This window comes from Aythya marila, assembly GCF_965140915.1.
Source record: "Aythya marila genome assembly, chromosome: Z".
NCBI lineage: Eukaryota > Metazoa > Chordata > Aves > Anseriformes > Anatidae > Aythya > Aythya marila.
The window spans coordinates 31,586,088-31,604,610 of NC_139080.1; the positions used below are offsets into that span (position 1 = coordinate 31,586,088).

The following is an 18,523-nucleotide window of genomic DNA, read 5'->3' on the forward strand; positions in this document are numbered from 1 at the left end:
ATTGTGACTCTAATTAACAGTTCTCATAACATGCATTACCTCTAGAGGAGACTAGAATTCTGCACCATCTCTGTATCTGGTTAAGTGTTCACCTTTCTTTGAGATTTTGCATATAAATCTTACTATTTTGTATTTTACTCCATACTTGAACCAGTGAAAAATATATTTTCTTGAGGACAATGACATGATGAAAAGGCAAATGACATTTAATTAATTTATTCTGATCCCTAAATCTGATTGTTTAGTTTTAAGTCTGACTGATAAAAGACCTAAAGACCTGCCCGAAATTATTTTCACTAAGACTGCAGGGTGGTATCATTGTTTCAGTGTCACAGAATACTGTACTGGTCACTGGCCAATCCAGCTCACTTTGCCAAGATATGAATTCCAGAAAGACGGGAAATTAAACCGTAACTTAAGAGAAAGTTTTGTTTTGTTTTGTTTTAACTGTGAGAGGGTAGTTGAACAATGAATCAGACCATTCAAATAGTTTCCATCCTTAGAGATACTGAAACTCACCTGAACCCTAAGAAACCTGCTGTACCTGACCATGTTCAGAGTAGGGGTGAGAACAGAAAATCTCCAAACATGTGGCTCTGTGGTTCTGTGAGTCTATAAGCATTTTTGCACACAGTACATTAATCACCTACAGTTATGTTGGATATTATATTGCAGCCGTATCCAATGAGAACAAAAGGCATATTTTGAAATATCTTTTTACAAAAAGTAATTATATACCTATTTACAAAAGTTATTTCCCCCTCTATTACTGTAAAGTTTTAAGCTGCAATGAACTTTTGGCTTTATTCTGATACATAATCAAAAAATCTTTCTATGCCATATTTTTTCTTTGAGCTTTGAAGAATGTAGAGGCAACAACCTTTATATAAACTGACCGATAAATAATAAAGGGTTCGCTCAGGCATTTCTAGTCTTTGGGCAACTTAAATTTGCTTCACACCATCCCAGGCAAATTATCCACACTTTCTGCAATAACATCTGCTTTAAATGAGGGTACGACTTCTCCCCTTAAAATGATTCTTTTAGAAATTGCAGTCATCTTTTCTCTCTGACTGAAACTAAAATGTAAAAGCAGTATTGTAAATCATGAGGTAAACAATTTTTTTTATTTTTTTTTTTCATAAAGGCTTCTACCAACAAAGGGAATTAAACACAGTCCACCTGTGTGTTTCGCTGGCATCTTCTTCACATTGCCACATCCCTTGACCTCATTTTCTCTATTTCAGTATTTTTCATACTTGCTGTCATGGATTAGGCAGATGTCCTCTGACCTCTATTTTCCTCTCTACCCATCATATCTGTTGCAGTTATGCCCCTATACAATCCAGAAATGCATTTTGAGAAATTCCTGTAGACATGGAAATTTCTAATTTCCTTACTTCTTACTGTGACTTTTTTTTTTTTTTTAACCAGTCCAAGTTTTATAGTCACAGTAATTCCCTCCAACATAGTTCATACAAATAATAATTTTTGCTGTTGTCTCAAAAGTGTTAAACATCCCTGCTATCTTGCCCAATTATTGCTGATCTACAGCCATAAAGCTATCAAGCTCTGGTTGTCTACATCCAGACTGCATAGTCTATGATAAAATATTCTATAACATATTCCTTCTTTTTCAGAAATATAAGATTCCTGTAAGGCCCTTAAAAACAAAAGCTTGCTCTGTTTCTGTCTCATTTTCGAATGGAGAATAGCTACGATTCTCTTTGTGTTCTCATTGAGGTGGAAAAATACTTCTTAGATTTCTAATACTGGTTATATTGAATTTTAGTAATTCTCCAGTTGCATAGTTGATTTCTTTATAAAAAGTTTAAATTCTGTTGATTTGTACAAAACCTATTGAGAATGAATCTACTAAGCAGTTTATCATTAGAAGAAGCTGATTTGACTTTAAAAAATTCTACCAGTTTCAGTTATTTTAGTGCTGCTTTCCTTTATGATTTAGATGTCTTAGGACACTGACACATTAGAAAGACCTAGCTATAATTCCAAAAACAAAACAAAACAAAAAACACACACACACAAAAGAAAGAAACAAATAAACAAAAACTTGTTTAATCTAATTAAAATGTTAGTATTATGACTATTTTGTCATTTCTTCAACAGAAAAATTCTGACATTATCTCCACAGGAATGTCTTTAGATCAAATACAGCATCTCCATTGTATAGCGTTATTCCTGCACTGACCCATTGTTGCATATCACTCTTCCTGTCTCCTTGCTAAACTCTGAAATAAATTGTCCAGATACACTTTAAAAATCTTATATTCTTATTTACTTTATCCTTTCCTTCAGTTTAGTGAAGCAATTCAGATTTGTTAACATGTCACTTTATACTCCCTTCAGAATATCATGTGTCATGGTCAGCCTGTCTTAACTAGTAGAAATTATTTAAGGCACTGAGACGCACTAATATAAAAGGAATCTTTGAATCCTAATTCATTTTTTTTTTTCATTGTAACCTCTTAACAGGGATTTTTGTATGAATTTGCTTAAATGTGTCTAAATTACTCATTACAACAACATATGAAAAAACTGTCTTCTGCAAGCCTAAATCCAGAAATGAAAGGTACCTTGATACCTTCAAAGTGGTGGTACCTTCCCACCACTTTTTTACCTGTCTTGTGTCCCTGCAAGGTTTAATCACTATAAATTCAATGTAATGTTATAAAAGGTAGGATTATTTAACCACATGAGAGGGTAGTGTACTATTGTGGATGTTAGAACATGATGTTATTACCTTGACTGATAACAGTTTATATTGTTCCCTTGTAATTACAGCCAAGTTATTTTAACAGAGTTGACTATTGACTGGTAAAACTGCAATCATAATTTCTCAGAATGACTTTGCTAGAATAGTGAGGCTTATCAATTTTCAGCTTAGAGCTGAAAACATAAAAATAAATAAATACATATGGAAATTTGACTGAACAGTTCTAGTACAAGTAGTAAATAACAGTTGGAAAATGTCCCCTATTTTCTATTCATGACATTCTCTTCACACTATCTATGAATGAATTCTACCTGCTCATTTGTGCAATATGCTTATAATTTTTCAGTAGAAGAATTGAAAATTTTTATTATAGTTCTGTAAATGCAATCTATATTTCCAGAAACATTTACACATCTGCTTTATATGCCAATGTTTTTTAGGAAGCAGAAGTTTTACTTTTAATACTCCAAAATAATCAGAAGTAAGTAGTACTTCACTTTTAGTATGTCTCAAATGACCAATTTTTGAAGTGACAGACTGGCACAAATAGAAGGTTCACTGCTGTCTAATAAATTAGATTGGCTGGGAGAGTAGGCATTAATAGAAACCTTCAGAACAGTGTAATATCTGCCAACAGCAAAATGTCTCCTATGCTTCTTCATGATTGCAACTCTAAAAAACATTCCTATAAATATATATCTGTTTGGAATCCAAAGCTAAGGTTGCCTCTGGACTAGTTTCCTTTTTTTTTTTTTTTTCTTTTCTTTTTTTTTTTTTTTTTTTTTCTTTTTTTCTCCTACTGTTGAACACAGAGCTTCACTTTCCAAAACCTGAAGACAACTCTCTAAACACAATTTCAGAGGCATTTGGCTAGATACACCTAGGGCAGAAAAAGCATACAGGGTAGCAGAATTTAAATATTTATAAGCAGCTGATAGCATTGTAGCCATTAGTTTTAGAAGACATACTCCATTTGTGGAAATTGCCCATAATGCACCCCTCCACCTACCAAAAACAGGGTCACAGGATCTTTATATGATTCCCAAATTACTCTTTATCAATATGTTTCAAAAATGCATAAGGCATTTTTGGTTTCAAAAATGCATAATCTAAATATTAAAATCAACTTTGTTTTTTATTCAGTATTGACCCCTTTGAACTCATTTACACTGTAAAAGGCTGCTAATAAATTAATGTATCATATAGTTTTCATCTTGTAAATTGCAAGGCTAAGAAAAGTCCTCTGAGTAATATCAAACTGCATCTGTGTCATACACAGTGAAAGAAGTGTAAGTGAATTTTGATCAGATTGCAAGATTAGTAGAAAACAGTCACTGATATTTCTTTAATCTCTCAGTCCACAGCTTCAAATTCAAAAAGATATACTGACAAAGTAAGGCCAACTGTCAAAAGTGAAAACTGAGATTACTTGAGTGGAGATGAAAATCATGTTTAACATCAGGCTGAATGCAATCCCTAATATAATGTAATGTAATCCCCTACACTTCTAAAAATAATTTCTAAAAAGTCAAATGTGAATCTGTACACATCTATATTCAAGAACATTTTCTTCACAAACATATGCAAAATGGAAAAGCAACCAAACCAAACCAAAACAAAAACAAACAAACAAAAAAACACTTAAATGCAGAAATGGCAATAGAGTGTCATTAGGAGAAAAAAATATACTCACATAGCTGTAATTATTGGAAGCTTTCAGTCATAAATCTACTAAAATATCTGCAGTGTTCTGGGAACCATTAATAAATACAAAAATATCGCAACACAATGACAGTTACAATTGTAGTACAAATAATGGAACAGCCCTATAAAATGGTCAACATATCAGAAAGCTATAGATATGGTAAACTAAAAGGTAAACTTACCTTTTATAAAGAAGTATAGCTATAACAATACAGATAATAAACACCACTGCAAGAACTGGTCCTACAACCCAGATCAAGCCTTCTTCCTCATCTGTAATTGGTTGAGGATCAAGATCCATTGACACAACAGGATCAGAATATGGGCTGGTTGCATACATGGTCTATACAAATAAAATAAATCTTGCTTAACAACAAATGAGATGCATTTAAAATAATAGCTACTCCATATCTAAAATAAATATATACAAAGTAATGATGCAATGAACAAAGCAACAAAAAAACTACTATTTTTCTTCAAACTAGGTGTTTTACAAACTTGCAAACTGAATGGTGAAAGATAGGTAAGAACTTCTACAATAAGAAACACTTTGTATATAGCTTCTGCCTTTGGAGCAACCAGAAGAAAATACTACAGAGGGATACCAGTTTGAGCACTTACTACCTGTTCTCCAACAAACCGGATTTTGCTTCTAATTGCCATTTACATTCATAGACCAAAACTGTCTAGTATCTCTGTTTTGAACCTTTCTGATGCAGCACATTCAGAATTCTCCATCTCACCACCACTGTCTAAAAGCAAGCAAAGAACTTATGATTTATATTAGAGATTCCAGGAAGCACTTACTTTCTTTACAAATACAATTACGTATCCAAAAGTATACAATTTGAAGCTACTTCCTCACAGTCTAAACTCTGTTGACATCAGAAAGCAATTGTAAGATTGCATACTGGAAGCATTTGACTAGAATTCAAATTATTGGTGCAATAGTTTCAAGTAGATGAGCAAGCAAATGTACCTGTCAGGTTTAGGAACCAATTAGAAAGATACCATGTTACACCAAACTGCACGTTAAAATGTTAATGTGCATTACAACAGTTCTCTCTCTCTCTCTCTGTCTCTTTCTCTCTCTTACTAGATTACATGCAGTTATATTAACTCGAGCATAAAGGGACATCAGAACAAGATGAATTACATGAAGAGAGATGACAACTCATTATTTTGCTCACCTCAGGATTTTTGCTTGAATTATTTTGTTACTTTCTAACAATTCACTGATGAAGTTGTTAGGAAATTACTGTACCTAAAGAGGGTTACTGTGTATGTCTCCAATTCAACTAATCTTTCCAAGAATCCTGCATGTCCAACACCACTATCCAATGGCAGTCTTAAGGCAACAAAGGAACTCTTTTTCAAAGACATTGAAAAAGATGGTGCTGTGGAGTTCATGCCTCAGAACCTGTGCCAATGATCTCAAACAGCAGAGAATGTAATTTGCAAAGGATCACAGCACAGCTAATAAGAGGTGATTCTTAGCTTTCAGCTACACATAGAACAAACACATCAAGGTGCATACAGCATAGGTGAGTTCAAGGACTTAGTTGGAAATCAGCAAAGAAACACTTTACAGATTCTTAAAAAAAAAAAAAACTTGTTTCGGAAGTGGAATAAACACTGAAGGACTGTTTTGATGACTGGGGGAAGGTAATTTGGGGTCTAAAAAGGTCTAGTTACTAACTTACAGATTCTGAGTGCTCCATTACAGCCAAGACAAAGAAGACATATTCTTGACCACTTTGCAGTTGCTTGTTCTCAAAGCCACCGTAATGCTTCTTATCCCCCAACGTGAATTCCGTGGGAAGAACTTCAAAGTGAGCTGCAATATATGGCTTTAGCTCGACTTCCCTCCCAAAACGAATGCTTCTGCGTTTCCTAGCTATCTCCTTTAGCAGCTTTACAAGCAAGAGAAGGGAAAAAAGAGAGGGAAAGCAAGAACAGTAAATAGTTTTAAGGTAACTTATTGACAATACAAGGAGAAAATGTAATGCAATGTCTGTATCACTAAATCAGTTCTTGCAAAATGTTTCTTGCCATCCTTGTTACTACAATGTAGTAATTGTATGGCCCATACACAGGACAACTAAATTAATTTTCAGTGTCTGATATTGTTTTGGGGCTAAATAAATAAATAAATAAAAGATAATAAAATAAGATATCTTCTCTGAAGAGAGGTATATGTATATTTTCTCTTTATATATATATGTATTTATATATGCAGAAGAAGTCCATCAATAATATTTTCTCCCTCCATATGAATATGAAAGGTACTTTCTTATTTCCCAGTTCAATACAATGAAACTTATTAAGTCATATGTTGTGATTATTTAAAAACCTCAAATAAAAAACACAACATTGAAAAATATCCTGATTATTGAAAAATAATTTATAATACCTATTTTTATCTTTTTCTGTTAATTCTGAAATGCAAACTAATAAGTGTCAGCTAGCAGCTGAAGTACTTGTAGAAGTAAATCATAAACATATGCTGATACCTTTTATTTAATAATAATATGCAGAAACCTCTCTCTAACAGTTGTCGTGAAGATCATCAAGCACTCTGGAAACAGTAAATTTCCAAAAATCTCAGTAAAAAGATTACTTTTCAATTTACTTCACCAATAGTAAGTGAAGTGCAGAAAAGTTTGGTGGGATGATCGGTAAATATATCTTCTATTCCAAATCTGAAAATGACTGCCATTTTATTTGTCACTAAATAAATAAAAGGATCCATGAAACCTAAGACCTCTTTTCTACTGCTAGACTAGGAAATTTTATCTACCACCGTACCATACACAGCTGTACTTCAAATTTTACACATTTATTCTGACTTTCAAAATGTATTTTTTCATTGCATTGCTAAATATTTCCTCAGATTAATAAAGCTAAAATGTACATTAGCATACTTATAATGAGAATAAATGCTAGGCTCAAACTTGCAAAGCATATACTAATTAATGACAGAACTGCAGCTATAATTCATTGATGAACTGAAGGTATAATCCATTGATGAATTGCTTATTAAATCAGACAAATGCTTATTTAATACCCTTTATCACTTGAGATATATTGGCATACCACAAATATTAATCTTATTTTACAATGTGCCTGAAATTATCCTGGGTGATTAGTGATGACTTCTAAGGCTGCTCTACTGCTTTTCACTTATGAAACTTATGCAATGTCCTCCAGACTCAGGTTGTAATCACAAAATTTTCCAAGGTCATAGTTTTATTTTTTTCAGCACGCAAACAGTCCTAATAAAATAGTAATACACATTTCTTTGTAAGGAAGAGGAGACAAATCTTCATCATTAGTTCAGTGGTCAATAAAAAAGAGATTAAAATGTAATTTCCACTATATATTTTCAATTTAAGGAACATGCTTAGTCAGGGAAGCTCTCTCTTGCCTCTTTTCAGTCTTAGGGCCTAGCTTAGATAGCTTCTTCCCTTCCCCATATGGTATCTTGTGTTTTGCAATTACCCAAATAATAATTCTTATGTAGATAAACCGATCTACTATACACTTAGCTATTAAAATAGAAGCTTTTAATGCTGATTTCTTTATCATTCCTTCTCACTGGAACACGTTTCAAACATGGGCTATAGATAGACATGGAAGTAATCTGTACTTGAATTCAGCCTTCCTTAATTGAGGGCATCTCTAATGCTGTGTCTGTTCTCTGTTGCAGAGATTTTCCACTCATTTAACTCTGTCAAATCCCTTGCTCCAACACAAGAATTTGTACACTGAAATGGATCCCCTGAAACAAAAAAGAACTTGCCAAAATTTGAGGTTAGAAATCATTATTCACTACTGAAGGACTCTATTACAATCAGTGGTCCATACTTCTCCTTCACTCACATAGTTTTTTTAGCAGCTAGAGTAAATGAATGGTATAAAAGTAATGGCTGAAGAAAACTGTAACATTAAGAAGATTTTCATTTAGTTGTTTTATTGAAGGTGTTTATCTCTGTAGGTAGTTTCCTACTTCATGGGTAAAGTTACTGATGGCAGAATATGAGACAGATATTAATGAAGATTCTTCCAGGTTGCCACAGCCCTTAAAATTGTACTTGTATGAAGAATCTTTCAGAAAGAAGGATAAGCACAAACTACCCTGAAGTCTGCTGAAACACAAGGGTATATGTTCAAAAAATAATGTTGTGTTATTAATACTAACAGGAAGTCAGTAACTGTAAGGACTGTAGTAGGAAGGGATGTAAATGGCTTGAGCCATCTCTGAAAATAACAAGTGTTATTTTTATCCCCTGGAATTTAAAGTGATTTTTGTGGCTATCTCAGAAATCTCAGATTTTCAGATTACAACATATTTATAATTTAGGTTTTAAGTAACTCATTGTAAAATATCAGAATACTATGAGAATACTTCAACCAAAATTAGATTGAGACAGGAGAAGAAAAACATTTGATTTTAATTATTTCTTCCCTTTTTAATAGTAATAAAAAGTACATATATTTAACAGATAGGCAATGCTAAGTACACTGTTACAGTGGGCAAAATGATCAGAAAGTGAATTTTGGTTATGAATGCTGCAAGCTAATTAGCTTGTGTCAAACAAAATGTGAGTAATGGGCAAATTTTTCAAAGGTGGTTATTCATCGCCTCAGCCCAGATAAACTTAGGTGTGCTTGCGTGGAGATAAAAAACTCATCTGTGACATTGATTACACGTGACTGAATAGACCTCAAGTGAACCTGTGACCTCATTCATATTTCATATATAGATGAGGTTGTTGCCAAATATCATTACTTGCACATATATCCCCTGTGGTACTTTATATCAGAACTTCACTGAAATTATTAAATCGTTTTAGGACTTAACATGCAAGCTTATATTCAATTTTTATTGCTTACAAAACTAAAGTAATCCTACTTGGTAATCCATCTGCAGTTCATAATATTTTGTTTATATTTCATTCATTCGCAAGGCATCTATTCAAAGACGTGAGATCTCGTAATATTTAAAATGAAGTGAAATTTTGAGTTAATAAAAAAAAGATTGTATCTCAAATAGCTATTTTCAGATACACAATACCTAGTACATTTTCTCCTCTTTTAAGATTCTGCATTTCTCTTAGTTTCTTTCAAGAATCAAGATTTAAGGAAACCAGAAAAATTAAGTATGTGCAGTAGGGGTGGAAAGCCTTTTTGACTAGTCAGTTATGCTCTGGAGCTAACACTCCAGAATTGTGTTTTCAGCTAAGATTTTTCTTCAGGTGATCTAACAAAAGCATTTGAAATATACTTTGGCAAAATCTACTGCCCAACCCTTTCTGACACTAGCCAGATATCTGAGATTGTACTAAAACCACCATGCATGAGGATCTTCAGTTGATCCTTGGGAACTAGTTTTCTTAGACAGTTGTGTTTTTTTGTTTTGTTTTGTTTTGTTTTTTTTTACTTTATTTACTTTCTTTTCCTTTTGAAATTATTTATGGAGCTAATGCTTTCATGTGATTATTGTCTCTGATTAAAATGTGTCACTAGAATAATGTAGGTGTAAAAAACTCCTGTAACAACTGCTTTGGAGGAGAATGTTTGGAGTAATAACTACTAATCCAAGAGAGAAGGAGTGGAAGAAATCCGTTGAGTTTTTTATTTTGTTTTTAATATCAGAATATTGTCATGCACTGCAGTAGGCTCCCCAGGGACATAGTCATGGCACCAAGCCTGTTGGAGTTTAAGAAGCATCTGGACTATGCTCTTAGTCACATGGTCTAAATTCTTGGGTAGACCTGTGTGGTGCTGAGAGTTGGACTCGATGATCCTTGTGGGTCCCTTCCAACACGGGATGTCCCTTCCAGCTTCTATGATTCTATATTTCTATGTCTTCTGTCAAGCAGGAAGGAATAATCAAAAATCAACAGATAGAACTTGCTTCTGCTATAGTCCATTTGACTTGAAGTTTGATACATTACTGTTCCAGCTGGTAAAGTCACTAAAGTGAAGTCTTGTGAGATGCTCCCAGGTTTACTGTATTCAGCTCTGAGGTCCAAAGAACAAGAAAAACTTAGACCTGTTAGAGTGGGTCCAGGGCCACAAGGATGATCAGAGGGCTGGAGCACCTCTCCTATGAAGACAGGCTGAGACAGTTGGGGTTGTTCATTCTGAAGAAAAGAAGTCTCCAGAGAGACCTCATTGCAGCCTTACAATGACTGGCTTTACAGCCTTAAAGACAGCCTTCAGGAAAGCTGGAGAGGGACTGTATCACCGCACTTTAGGGAGTGTAGTGGTAGGACAAGGTGTAATGGTTTTAAAAAAAGAGGTCAGTTTAGATACTAATCAGATCTAATCTGATTAGATCCGATATTCAGAAGAAATGCTTTACTCAAAGGCTGGTGAAGCACTGGAACCATTTGCCCAGAGAAGCTTTGGATGCCCCAAAGTGTTTTAGGCCAGGTTGAATGGGGCTTTGAGCAACCTGATCTAGTGGGAGATGTCCAGTCCCATGACAGAGGGCTTGAAACCAGATTATCTTTACTGTCCTTTCCAACTTAAACCATTCTATGATTCTATGATTTTCTAAAACAGGAAGAAAAACAATCTTCTAAGTAACAGAAACTGAGTAAGTGAGCATGAAATACAGCAACTGAGTGCTTTTGATTTTTTTTCCCTACTAAGTAGTTACAGTATGTATTGGGGCAATTGCGAATGATACATCGAGGGCTTTTTTCTTTATCAGAAATAATTTTCATTTTCCAGTCAATGCATATCTTATTTCTTCCACCATTAATTCTACAATGTGGTCTCAATTATATCAGTTAGAATGGGAAACAACCCATCCTGACCCAAATATTTCTGAAATAATAAATGCTCTTTATCAAACTATCTTACAGATTAATGCACCACAACTTGCAGGATGATTAAAATGACCATTTTCTATAGGAATCAGAAACACAGACCCATATAGTTTAATTGACAACAAGTTCAATGTCATCTGGCAGCTACAATTAATCTGTTAATGCTGCTGAATGTGACTAGTCTTTGAATTTTAGAAGTGGGTGGTATATTAAATCAGTTTTCCATTACTGTATGCATCTTGACAGCTGAGTTTACGCTGAGTTTAACTGTATTTTATGTCATTCAGGACTACAATTATAGGCTGATGGCATTTACAATACAACTCTTTTAAAAGGAAGAAATTAATGGATCAACACAGCATTTGAATCAAATTGGATGACAACACAGATTAAATAGGTCAAGAAGTAACACAGAATCCAATGAAATAGTCAATGGTGATGAGAACGATGTATTCATTTAAAAAATCTATTCTTTTGTCTTCTGATTGAGAATTCTCCTATTGCTATATATTTTCTTCTTTGACTTTTCGAATCAGGAAAGAGACTACAGACTGACACACAATTGTCATGGTTACTGAAAGATATCTGTATTTCAAAAGCTTTCTACAACAGTGTTGGTTTGGTGGGTATGTATTTATTTGCCTTACATTTTGGTGCAAATATTGAAACTAATATCAAATTGGTCAGTGGGAAGAGGGAAAAAGAGATGTGTCATTGCTTGCAGATAATCATTACTTTGCACTGATTGTATCATGGGAAGCATATTGAGGACTATCTATCTATCACAGAATGATAAGTTGAAAAAGACCTTCAAGATCACAGAATCACAGAATTGAAGGGGTTGGAAGGGACCTCGAAAGATCATTGGGTCCAACCCCCTGCCAAAGCAGGTTCCTTAGAGCAGGCTGCCCAGGTAGGCATCCAGACAGGCCGTGAATATCTCCAGAGAACAAGACTCCACAACCTCCCTGGGCAGCCTGTTCTAGTGCTCTGTGAAGAAGTTCTCAGTGTGAAGAAGTTCTTTCGCATGTCAGTGCGGAACTTCCTGTGCTCTATCTTGTGGCCATTACTACTTGTCCTGTCCCTGCAAGCCACTGAAAAGAGGTTGGCCAAATCCCTGTCTCCCACACCTCAAGTATTTATACACATCGATGAGATTCCCTCTCAGTCTTCTTTTCTCCAAGCTGAATAGACCCAGGTCGCTCAGCCTTTCCTCATAAGGAAGATGCTCCAGGCCCTGTATCATCTTTGTGGCCCTCTGCTGGACTCTTTCCAGGAGATTACTGTCTTTTTTGTACCAGGGAGCCCGGAACCGCACACAGTACTGCAGGTGAGGCCTGACCAGGGCAGAATAGAGGGGGAGGATCACCTCCCTTGACCTGCTGGCCACACTTCTTTTAATGCATGCCAGGATCCCATTGGCCCTCTTGGCTATGAGGGCACAGTGCTGGCTCATGGTCAACCTGTTGTCCACCAGGACCTCCAGGTCCTTCTCCTCAGAGCTCCTCTCCAGCAGGTCGCCCTCCAGCCAGTACTGATACATGCGGTTGTTCCTTCCCAGATGCAGGGCTCTACACTTTCTCTTGTTAAACTTCATTTGGTTTCTTCCTACCCATCACTCCACCCGGTCCAGGTCTTGCTGAATGGCAGCACAGCCTTCTGGCATGTCAGCCACTCCTCCCAGCTTTGTGTCATCAGCGTACTTGCTGAGGGCAGACACTATTCCCTCATCAAGGTCGTCGATGAAGATGTTGAACAGGACCTGACCCAGCACTGACCCCTGGGGAACACCGCTAGTCACAGGTCTCCAGCCAGACTCTGCACTGCCGATCACCACCCTCTGAGCTCAGCCAGTCAGCCACTTCTCAACCCACCTTACTGTCCACTCTTCTATCCCACACCTTCTCAGCTTTGCTATCAGGATGTCATGGGAGACAGTATCAGAAGCTTTGCTAAAGTCAAGGTAAATGACATCCACTGCTCTCCCCCCATCTACCCAGCTGGTGATGCCATCATAGAAGGCAACAAGGTTGGTCGAGCACGATTTTCCCTTGCTGAATCCATGATGACTACTCCTCCTAAAATTCTTCTCTTCCAATTGCTTGGAGATGGCATCCAGAACAAGCTGTTCCAATACCTTTCCAGGGACAGAGGTGAGACTGACTTGTCTGTAGTTTCCCGGATCCTCTTTCCTGCCCTTCTTGAAGACTGGAGTGACATTGGCTGGACTCCAATCTTCAGGCACCTCACCCGTTCTCCAGGACCTTTCAAAGACGATAGAAAGTGGTTTGGCAATCACCTCTGCCAACTCCCTTAGCACACATGGATGCATCTCATCGGGCCCATGCATTTGTGTGCATTGATTCCACTCAGATGCTCCTGAACCACTCCCTTGTCAACAAGGGGGGAGATCTCCACTTCCCAGACTCTTTCTCCTCCCTCCAGGGTCAAGGAGTCCTGGGGGGGAGTCTTGAAGCAAAGACTGAAAAGAAAGCATTCAGTATCTCTGCCTTCTCAGCATCTCCCATGACTAGGACACCCCCCTCGTTCAGCAAGGAACCCACATTATCCCTAGTCTTCCTTTTACTGTTTACATACTTTAAAAAAAACACCCTTCTTATTATCTTTTATCTCTTTTGCAAGCCTCATCTCTAGGTGGGCTTTAGCCTTCCTTGTCACATCCCTGCAGGCCCTGACAACATTTCTATACTCCTCCCAAGAGGACAAGCCCTTTTTCCACATTTCATAAACCTTCCTCTTCCTTTTGATCTTGTTGATGAGCTCCTTGCTCATCCACACAGGTTTCCTGCTCCCCTTCCCCGATTTCCTACTCTTAGGGATGCACCGATTCTGAGCTTGGAAGAAGTGCTGTTTAAATGTAGCCCAGCTCTCACATGCACTCTTGCCTTCTAGCAACCTAGCCCATGAGATACTCCCAAGCAGATCCTAGAAGAGGTCGAAGTTGGCTCTCCGAAAGTCCAGGGTTGCAATCCTGCTTTTAGCCTGCTTTTCTTCCACCAAGTTCCACTTTGAACTCCACCATCTCATGGTCTCTGCATCTCAAGCTGCCCCCGACCTTCACATCCCTAACAAGCCCATCCCTGCTGGTAAGGACAAGGTCCAGAAGCACCCCTCTCCTCATTGGCTCCTTCACCACCTGCATCAGAAAGTTATCTTCAACACATTGTAGGAACCATTTGGACTGTGAGTGCCTGGCTTAGTTGCATACCCAACAGATGTCTGGATAACTGAAGTCCCCCATGAGAACCAGCACCCATGATTGTGAGGTTACTACCAGCTGCTTGTAGAAGGCCTCATCAACCTCCTACTCCTGATCTGGTGACCTGTAGTTTACCCCCACAACAGTGTCCCCCACACCAGCCCACCCTTTTATTCTCACCCTCAAGCTCTCCACTTGTCCATCACCCTACCCCAGGTGGAGCTGGGTTAAGGTCATCAAGTCCAACCATCAAGCTGAGCTACCAACTCCCATCACTAAACCCTTAATGCCACATTGACATGTCTCTCAGATACCTCTAGGGACAGGTACTCTACCACTTCCCTTGGCAGCTTATTCCAATGCCTAATCACCCCCTCTGTGAAAAAATTCTTCCTAATGTCCAAACTAAACCTCCACTGTTGAAATGTGTCATTTCCTCACATCTAATCGCTTGTCACCTGAGAAACGGAGATTGCCACCCTACTCACTGCTACCATCATTGAGATAGTTGTAGAAAGCAATGAGGAGCCTTGCTGAATGTCACGTGACATTGGATTGGCCTTGCTAATTATGACTGATGCAAGAAAGGTATTAAGTGGCATTGCCTTATCTTCATCTTTCATCACTACTTTATCCCTCGCATCCAATAAAGAATGGAAATCCTCCTTTGGCCTCCTTTTGTTGTTGATGTATTTATAAAAGCATTTTTATTGTCATTTGATACACTATCCAAATTGATTTCCAATTGGGCTTTGGCTCCTCTAATTTTCTCCCTGCACAATTTGACAACAACTCTACAGTCCTTCTGAGTTTCCTACCTCTTCTTCCAGAGCTCCTAATCTATCTTTTTCGTCCTGAATTCCTGACTATGTACTTGGTGAAGCATCTCTGTAACATAAATGTCCTGAATCCACCAAAAGAAGGAAGAATAGATAGAATCCAGTCAAGATATTATTTATCTAGGTGTAAAAACAAGCAAGCAAGCAAACAAACAAACAAAAAAAATGACTTTCATGTCCTCTGTTTGAAGTGCAGAAATACTGTATTTACAAATTACCATGGTATCCAAATGGGATAAAAATCATAGCTAGATGCAGCAACACTACATCATTTGTGACAGGCATTCATATGGAACTCTGAAAAGAACTTTACAATGATATATACTAATATTATTCCAAATGTATAGATTGAGGGAAGTTAGAGTGAGACACATTGTCATTCAGTAAAATAGAAGACTGGACTGCATCATGATACTAAACTTCCAGGATTGCTTACAGTATCAGTAACGGTAAACTCATTACTCATTGCTTGCCATTGAGATGAAAATACTTCCACTCTTTAAAGAAATGTAATTTATAGTGTCAAATGATGACACATTATTGTTCTTTCCTACTTCACTCATTTATTTCTGAGCACACACTGTCAGAAGAATGGAGAACAGTGTAAAAGTTATCGTCATCAGCATTACTGTATGTGAGAACCAGGTAAAGACACCACAAGAAGGTCAAATGTTAAATTGCACTGCAGATTGCAATTTGAAATTTGCTACAGGCTTAGCAACCAGCCCACTAATGAACTAGACCTTTATTAGAGTTCACATAATTGGTGATTAAGCTTTTGCTGACAAGTCATTTCACCCCCTGCACTTTTGTATTACGCTTTACAATAGGAAAAGAGTAAAATATTAATGCTAACAAAGATCAGACACTGTGTGCTTTATTGCAACTTTATGTCTGTAATGTCCTCTAATTTAAGTAATTTGAACTTTGTTTCAGTCCCCATAGGCTAATTCAAATATAAATATAAAAATATCCTAACAACCAAAACTACTTAAGCTGGTGAGTTGAACACATATTACTAATAAGATTTTTTCCTTAGTAAAGGAGACAAAGACAATGAAAACATATAGTACCTCATCTAGTTCCATTTCGTCTGGACTTTCCCATGGCTTGATAAATTTTCCACGAGACCTCTTCAAAGGCACAATAACTATGTAATACCCTCTGCAAAGGAAACAGTAGGACAAAATTAAAGGTGAAGGAAAAGGAAAGAAGAAACAAATGAATTAATGGACTATGTGTCTGTTCAGAGTGGCTCAATAGACCTGTGATGTATTGAGAACAAAATTTTGTGCATTGTATGTCATTGCAGTCTCCCAAACATAGTTGCAAAGACTCACATTCTTTTAACAGTGCAAAATATTTGTCAAAAAAATGTCACTAATTACCTGCTTTTTCATGTAAACACATAAATATGTATAGGAAAAAATAATTACAATTTTTCAAAATGCCTGCATGGTTGACTGCAACTTATTATTTCCTTTGAAATACAAAAGGTATGGGACACATGTGCCCTGCCACCAATAAATTGGGAAAAAATAAACAAATCACAAATTAAACCAACCAACCCCCCAAAAATAACAAAAAAAATCAACCCAATCCCCTAAATTGGAACTTTATTACCATATACTTAAAGCTCAATTATCATCCTATCTTCCCAGACTTTCATGTATAATAAGAATGGTAGGGTAACAATCATGCTTGTTGAAGACAATACAAAACAAATAAAGAAAGACATATCACACATCCCAGCTACATTCTATTTACTTTTGAGCATCACTCACTATCAGTTTTTCCTACATTTTTTTTTTTTTTGTATTTTGTTCACAGTCAGAATCACATGCTCTCTTTACAGATAGGACTTGTAAATGATACATACCCTAAATTTTCCTCACAAACATTTTTCTAAAAATATCTTGTCCCTGCTCCTTCCCCTCACTCCCTTCCACTCCCAAGTGGGAATCACAACAGCCAGAAATCCAGGATGATATAATAAATGCCATACTTCTTAGAAAGTCAAGCATTCTCCATCTCACAGGAGAGGGAAAGAAGCTGTTCTGCCTTGTTTCTAGTAACAAGCTCATTAAGAAGGTTTGTCTCTGACTCTCCATTATGGAAGATACTATTTTATTGTCTCATCTTCTCTTTCAGTGTGCCATTTTTTACAGCCTTTTCACCTTCTGCTGTAATGTCTATTCATTTTACCCATTAAACACTGTTGACAAAAACTCAAGTAGTTAATGAAGGAGTCTAAAGGAAAGGAACTTGCGTTACAATTCATCAAAAATTAACTCAGTCTAAACAAACTTAATACACATTCTTTGTTCCATACCAATGCATGTTTAATAGTCTGTTCTTATTTAAAGCTACTTCCTCTAACAGAAATGCAACAAAAGTCTGGATTTGTAACTGCTGGATTAAATGCTTAAATTCCTAACACTTAATAATGTCTAGAAATTGGACAAATTTCTTTGTGGTTGAGCTCCTGCAGGAGGTGCTGGAATCAGGAAATGTAGACCACAGATTTGTAACTGCTGTACAATGACACTATTGCCAAATTTAAGCAAAATCTGAAGCAGGTATTCTTTATAGTAGGAATATGATAAATAATCTTTAACAGTCATGTTCTTATTCTTTAAGAGTAAGTCTGGTTGAGCTCAGGTTTTAAAGTTGAGTGCATTTTTTTTTTCTTAAATGTTACACACTTTTTGATAGTTTTATAAAACAAAACAAGACTAAAGTATCCATAATAAAATAAATTATTGGTTTCATAACAACTATCTGTTCTTTCAAATATACAGTATTTTTCCCAAACATGTATTGGAGTTAAAAATATATTTCTCTTTTTCTCTTAAAGAGATGTTACAGCATCTTAAGTTAGCCACAGCTGCAGAAAGCTGTCAAACTTTCTCCTACCATGAACTCCAAGACAAACAAAAAGGATATAAATAAAAAAAATCAATACAAGACTTAAAAAACAAACAACAAAACAAAACAAAACAAAAACTTTAATTAGGATACAAATGAGAATATTAAAATTTCTTTAATACAGTAAAACTCAAGTGACAAATTCTTCTCTGTTGACTGTGTTCCTCTGTTCCACTGCTCCCTCTCCCCCTGCTCCCCCAAGGTTGAGATTCTGAATTTTGACTTGATGATGAGATTCAAAAAATCCTTTCCGGGA

General features: G+C 36.4%; 1 protein-coding gene across 3 annotated transcripts in view; it reads right to left on the reverse strand.

Moving 5' to 3' along the window:
- Positions 1-18,523, reverse strand: part of PTPRD (protein tyrosine phosphatase receptor type D) — a 397,803-nt gene that overhangs the window by 91,846 nt on the left and 287,434 nt on the right. For all 3 annotated transcript variants that reach the window (XM_082783775.1, XM_082783774.1, XM_082783776.1), the window contains 3 exons: positions 16,413-16,503; positions 6,142-6,351; positions 4,621-4,781 (listed from right to left, as the gene is read on the reverse strand). In XM_082783775.1, the coding sequence (XP_082639901.1) occupies positions 4,621-4,781; positions 6,142-6,351; positions 16,413-16,503 (462 nt within the window). The remainder of the gene's footprint in view (positions 1-4,620; positions 4,782-6,141; positions 6,352-16,412; positions 16,504-18,523) is intronic.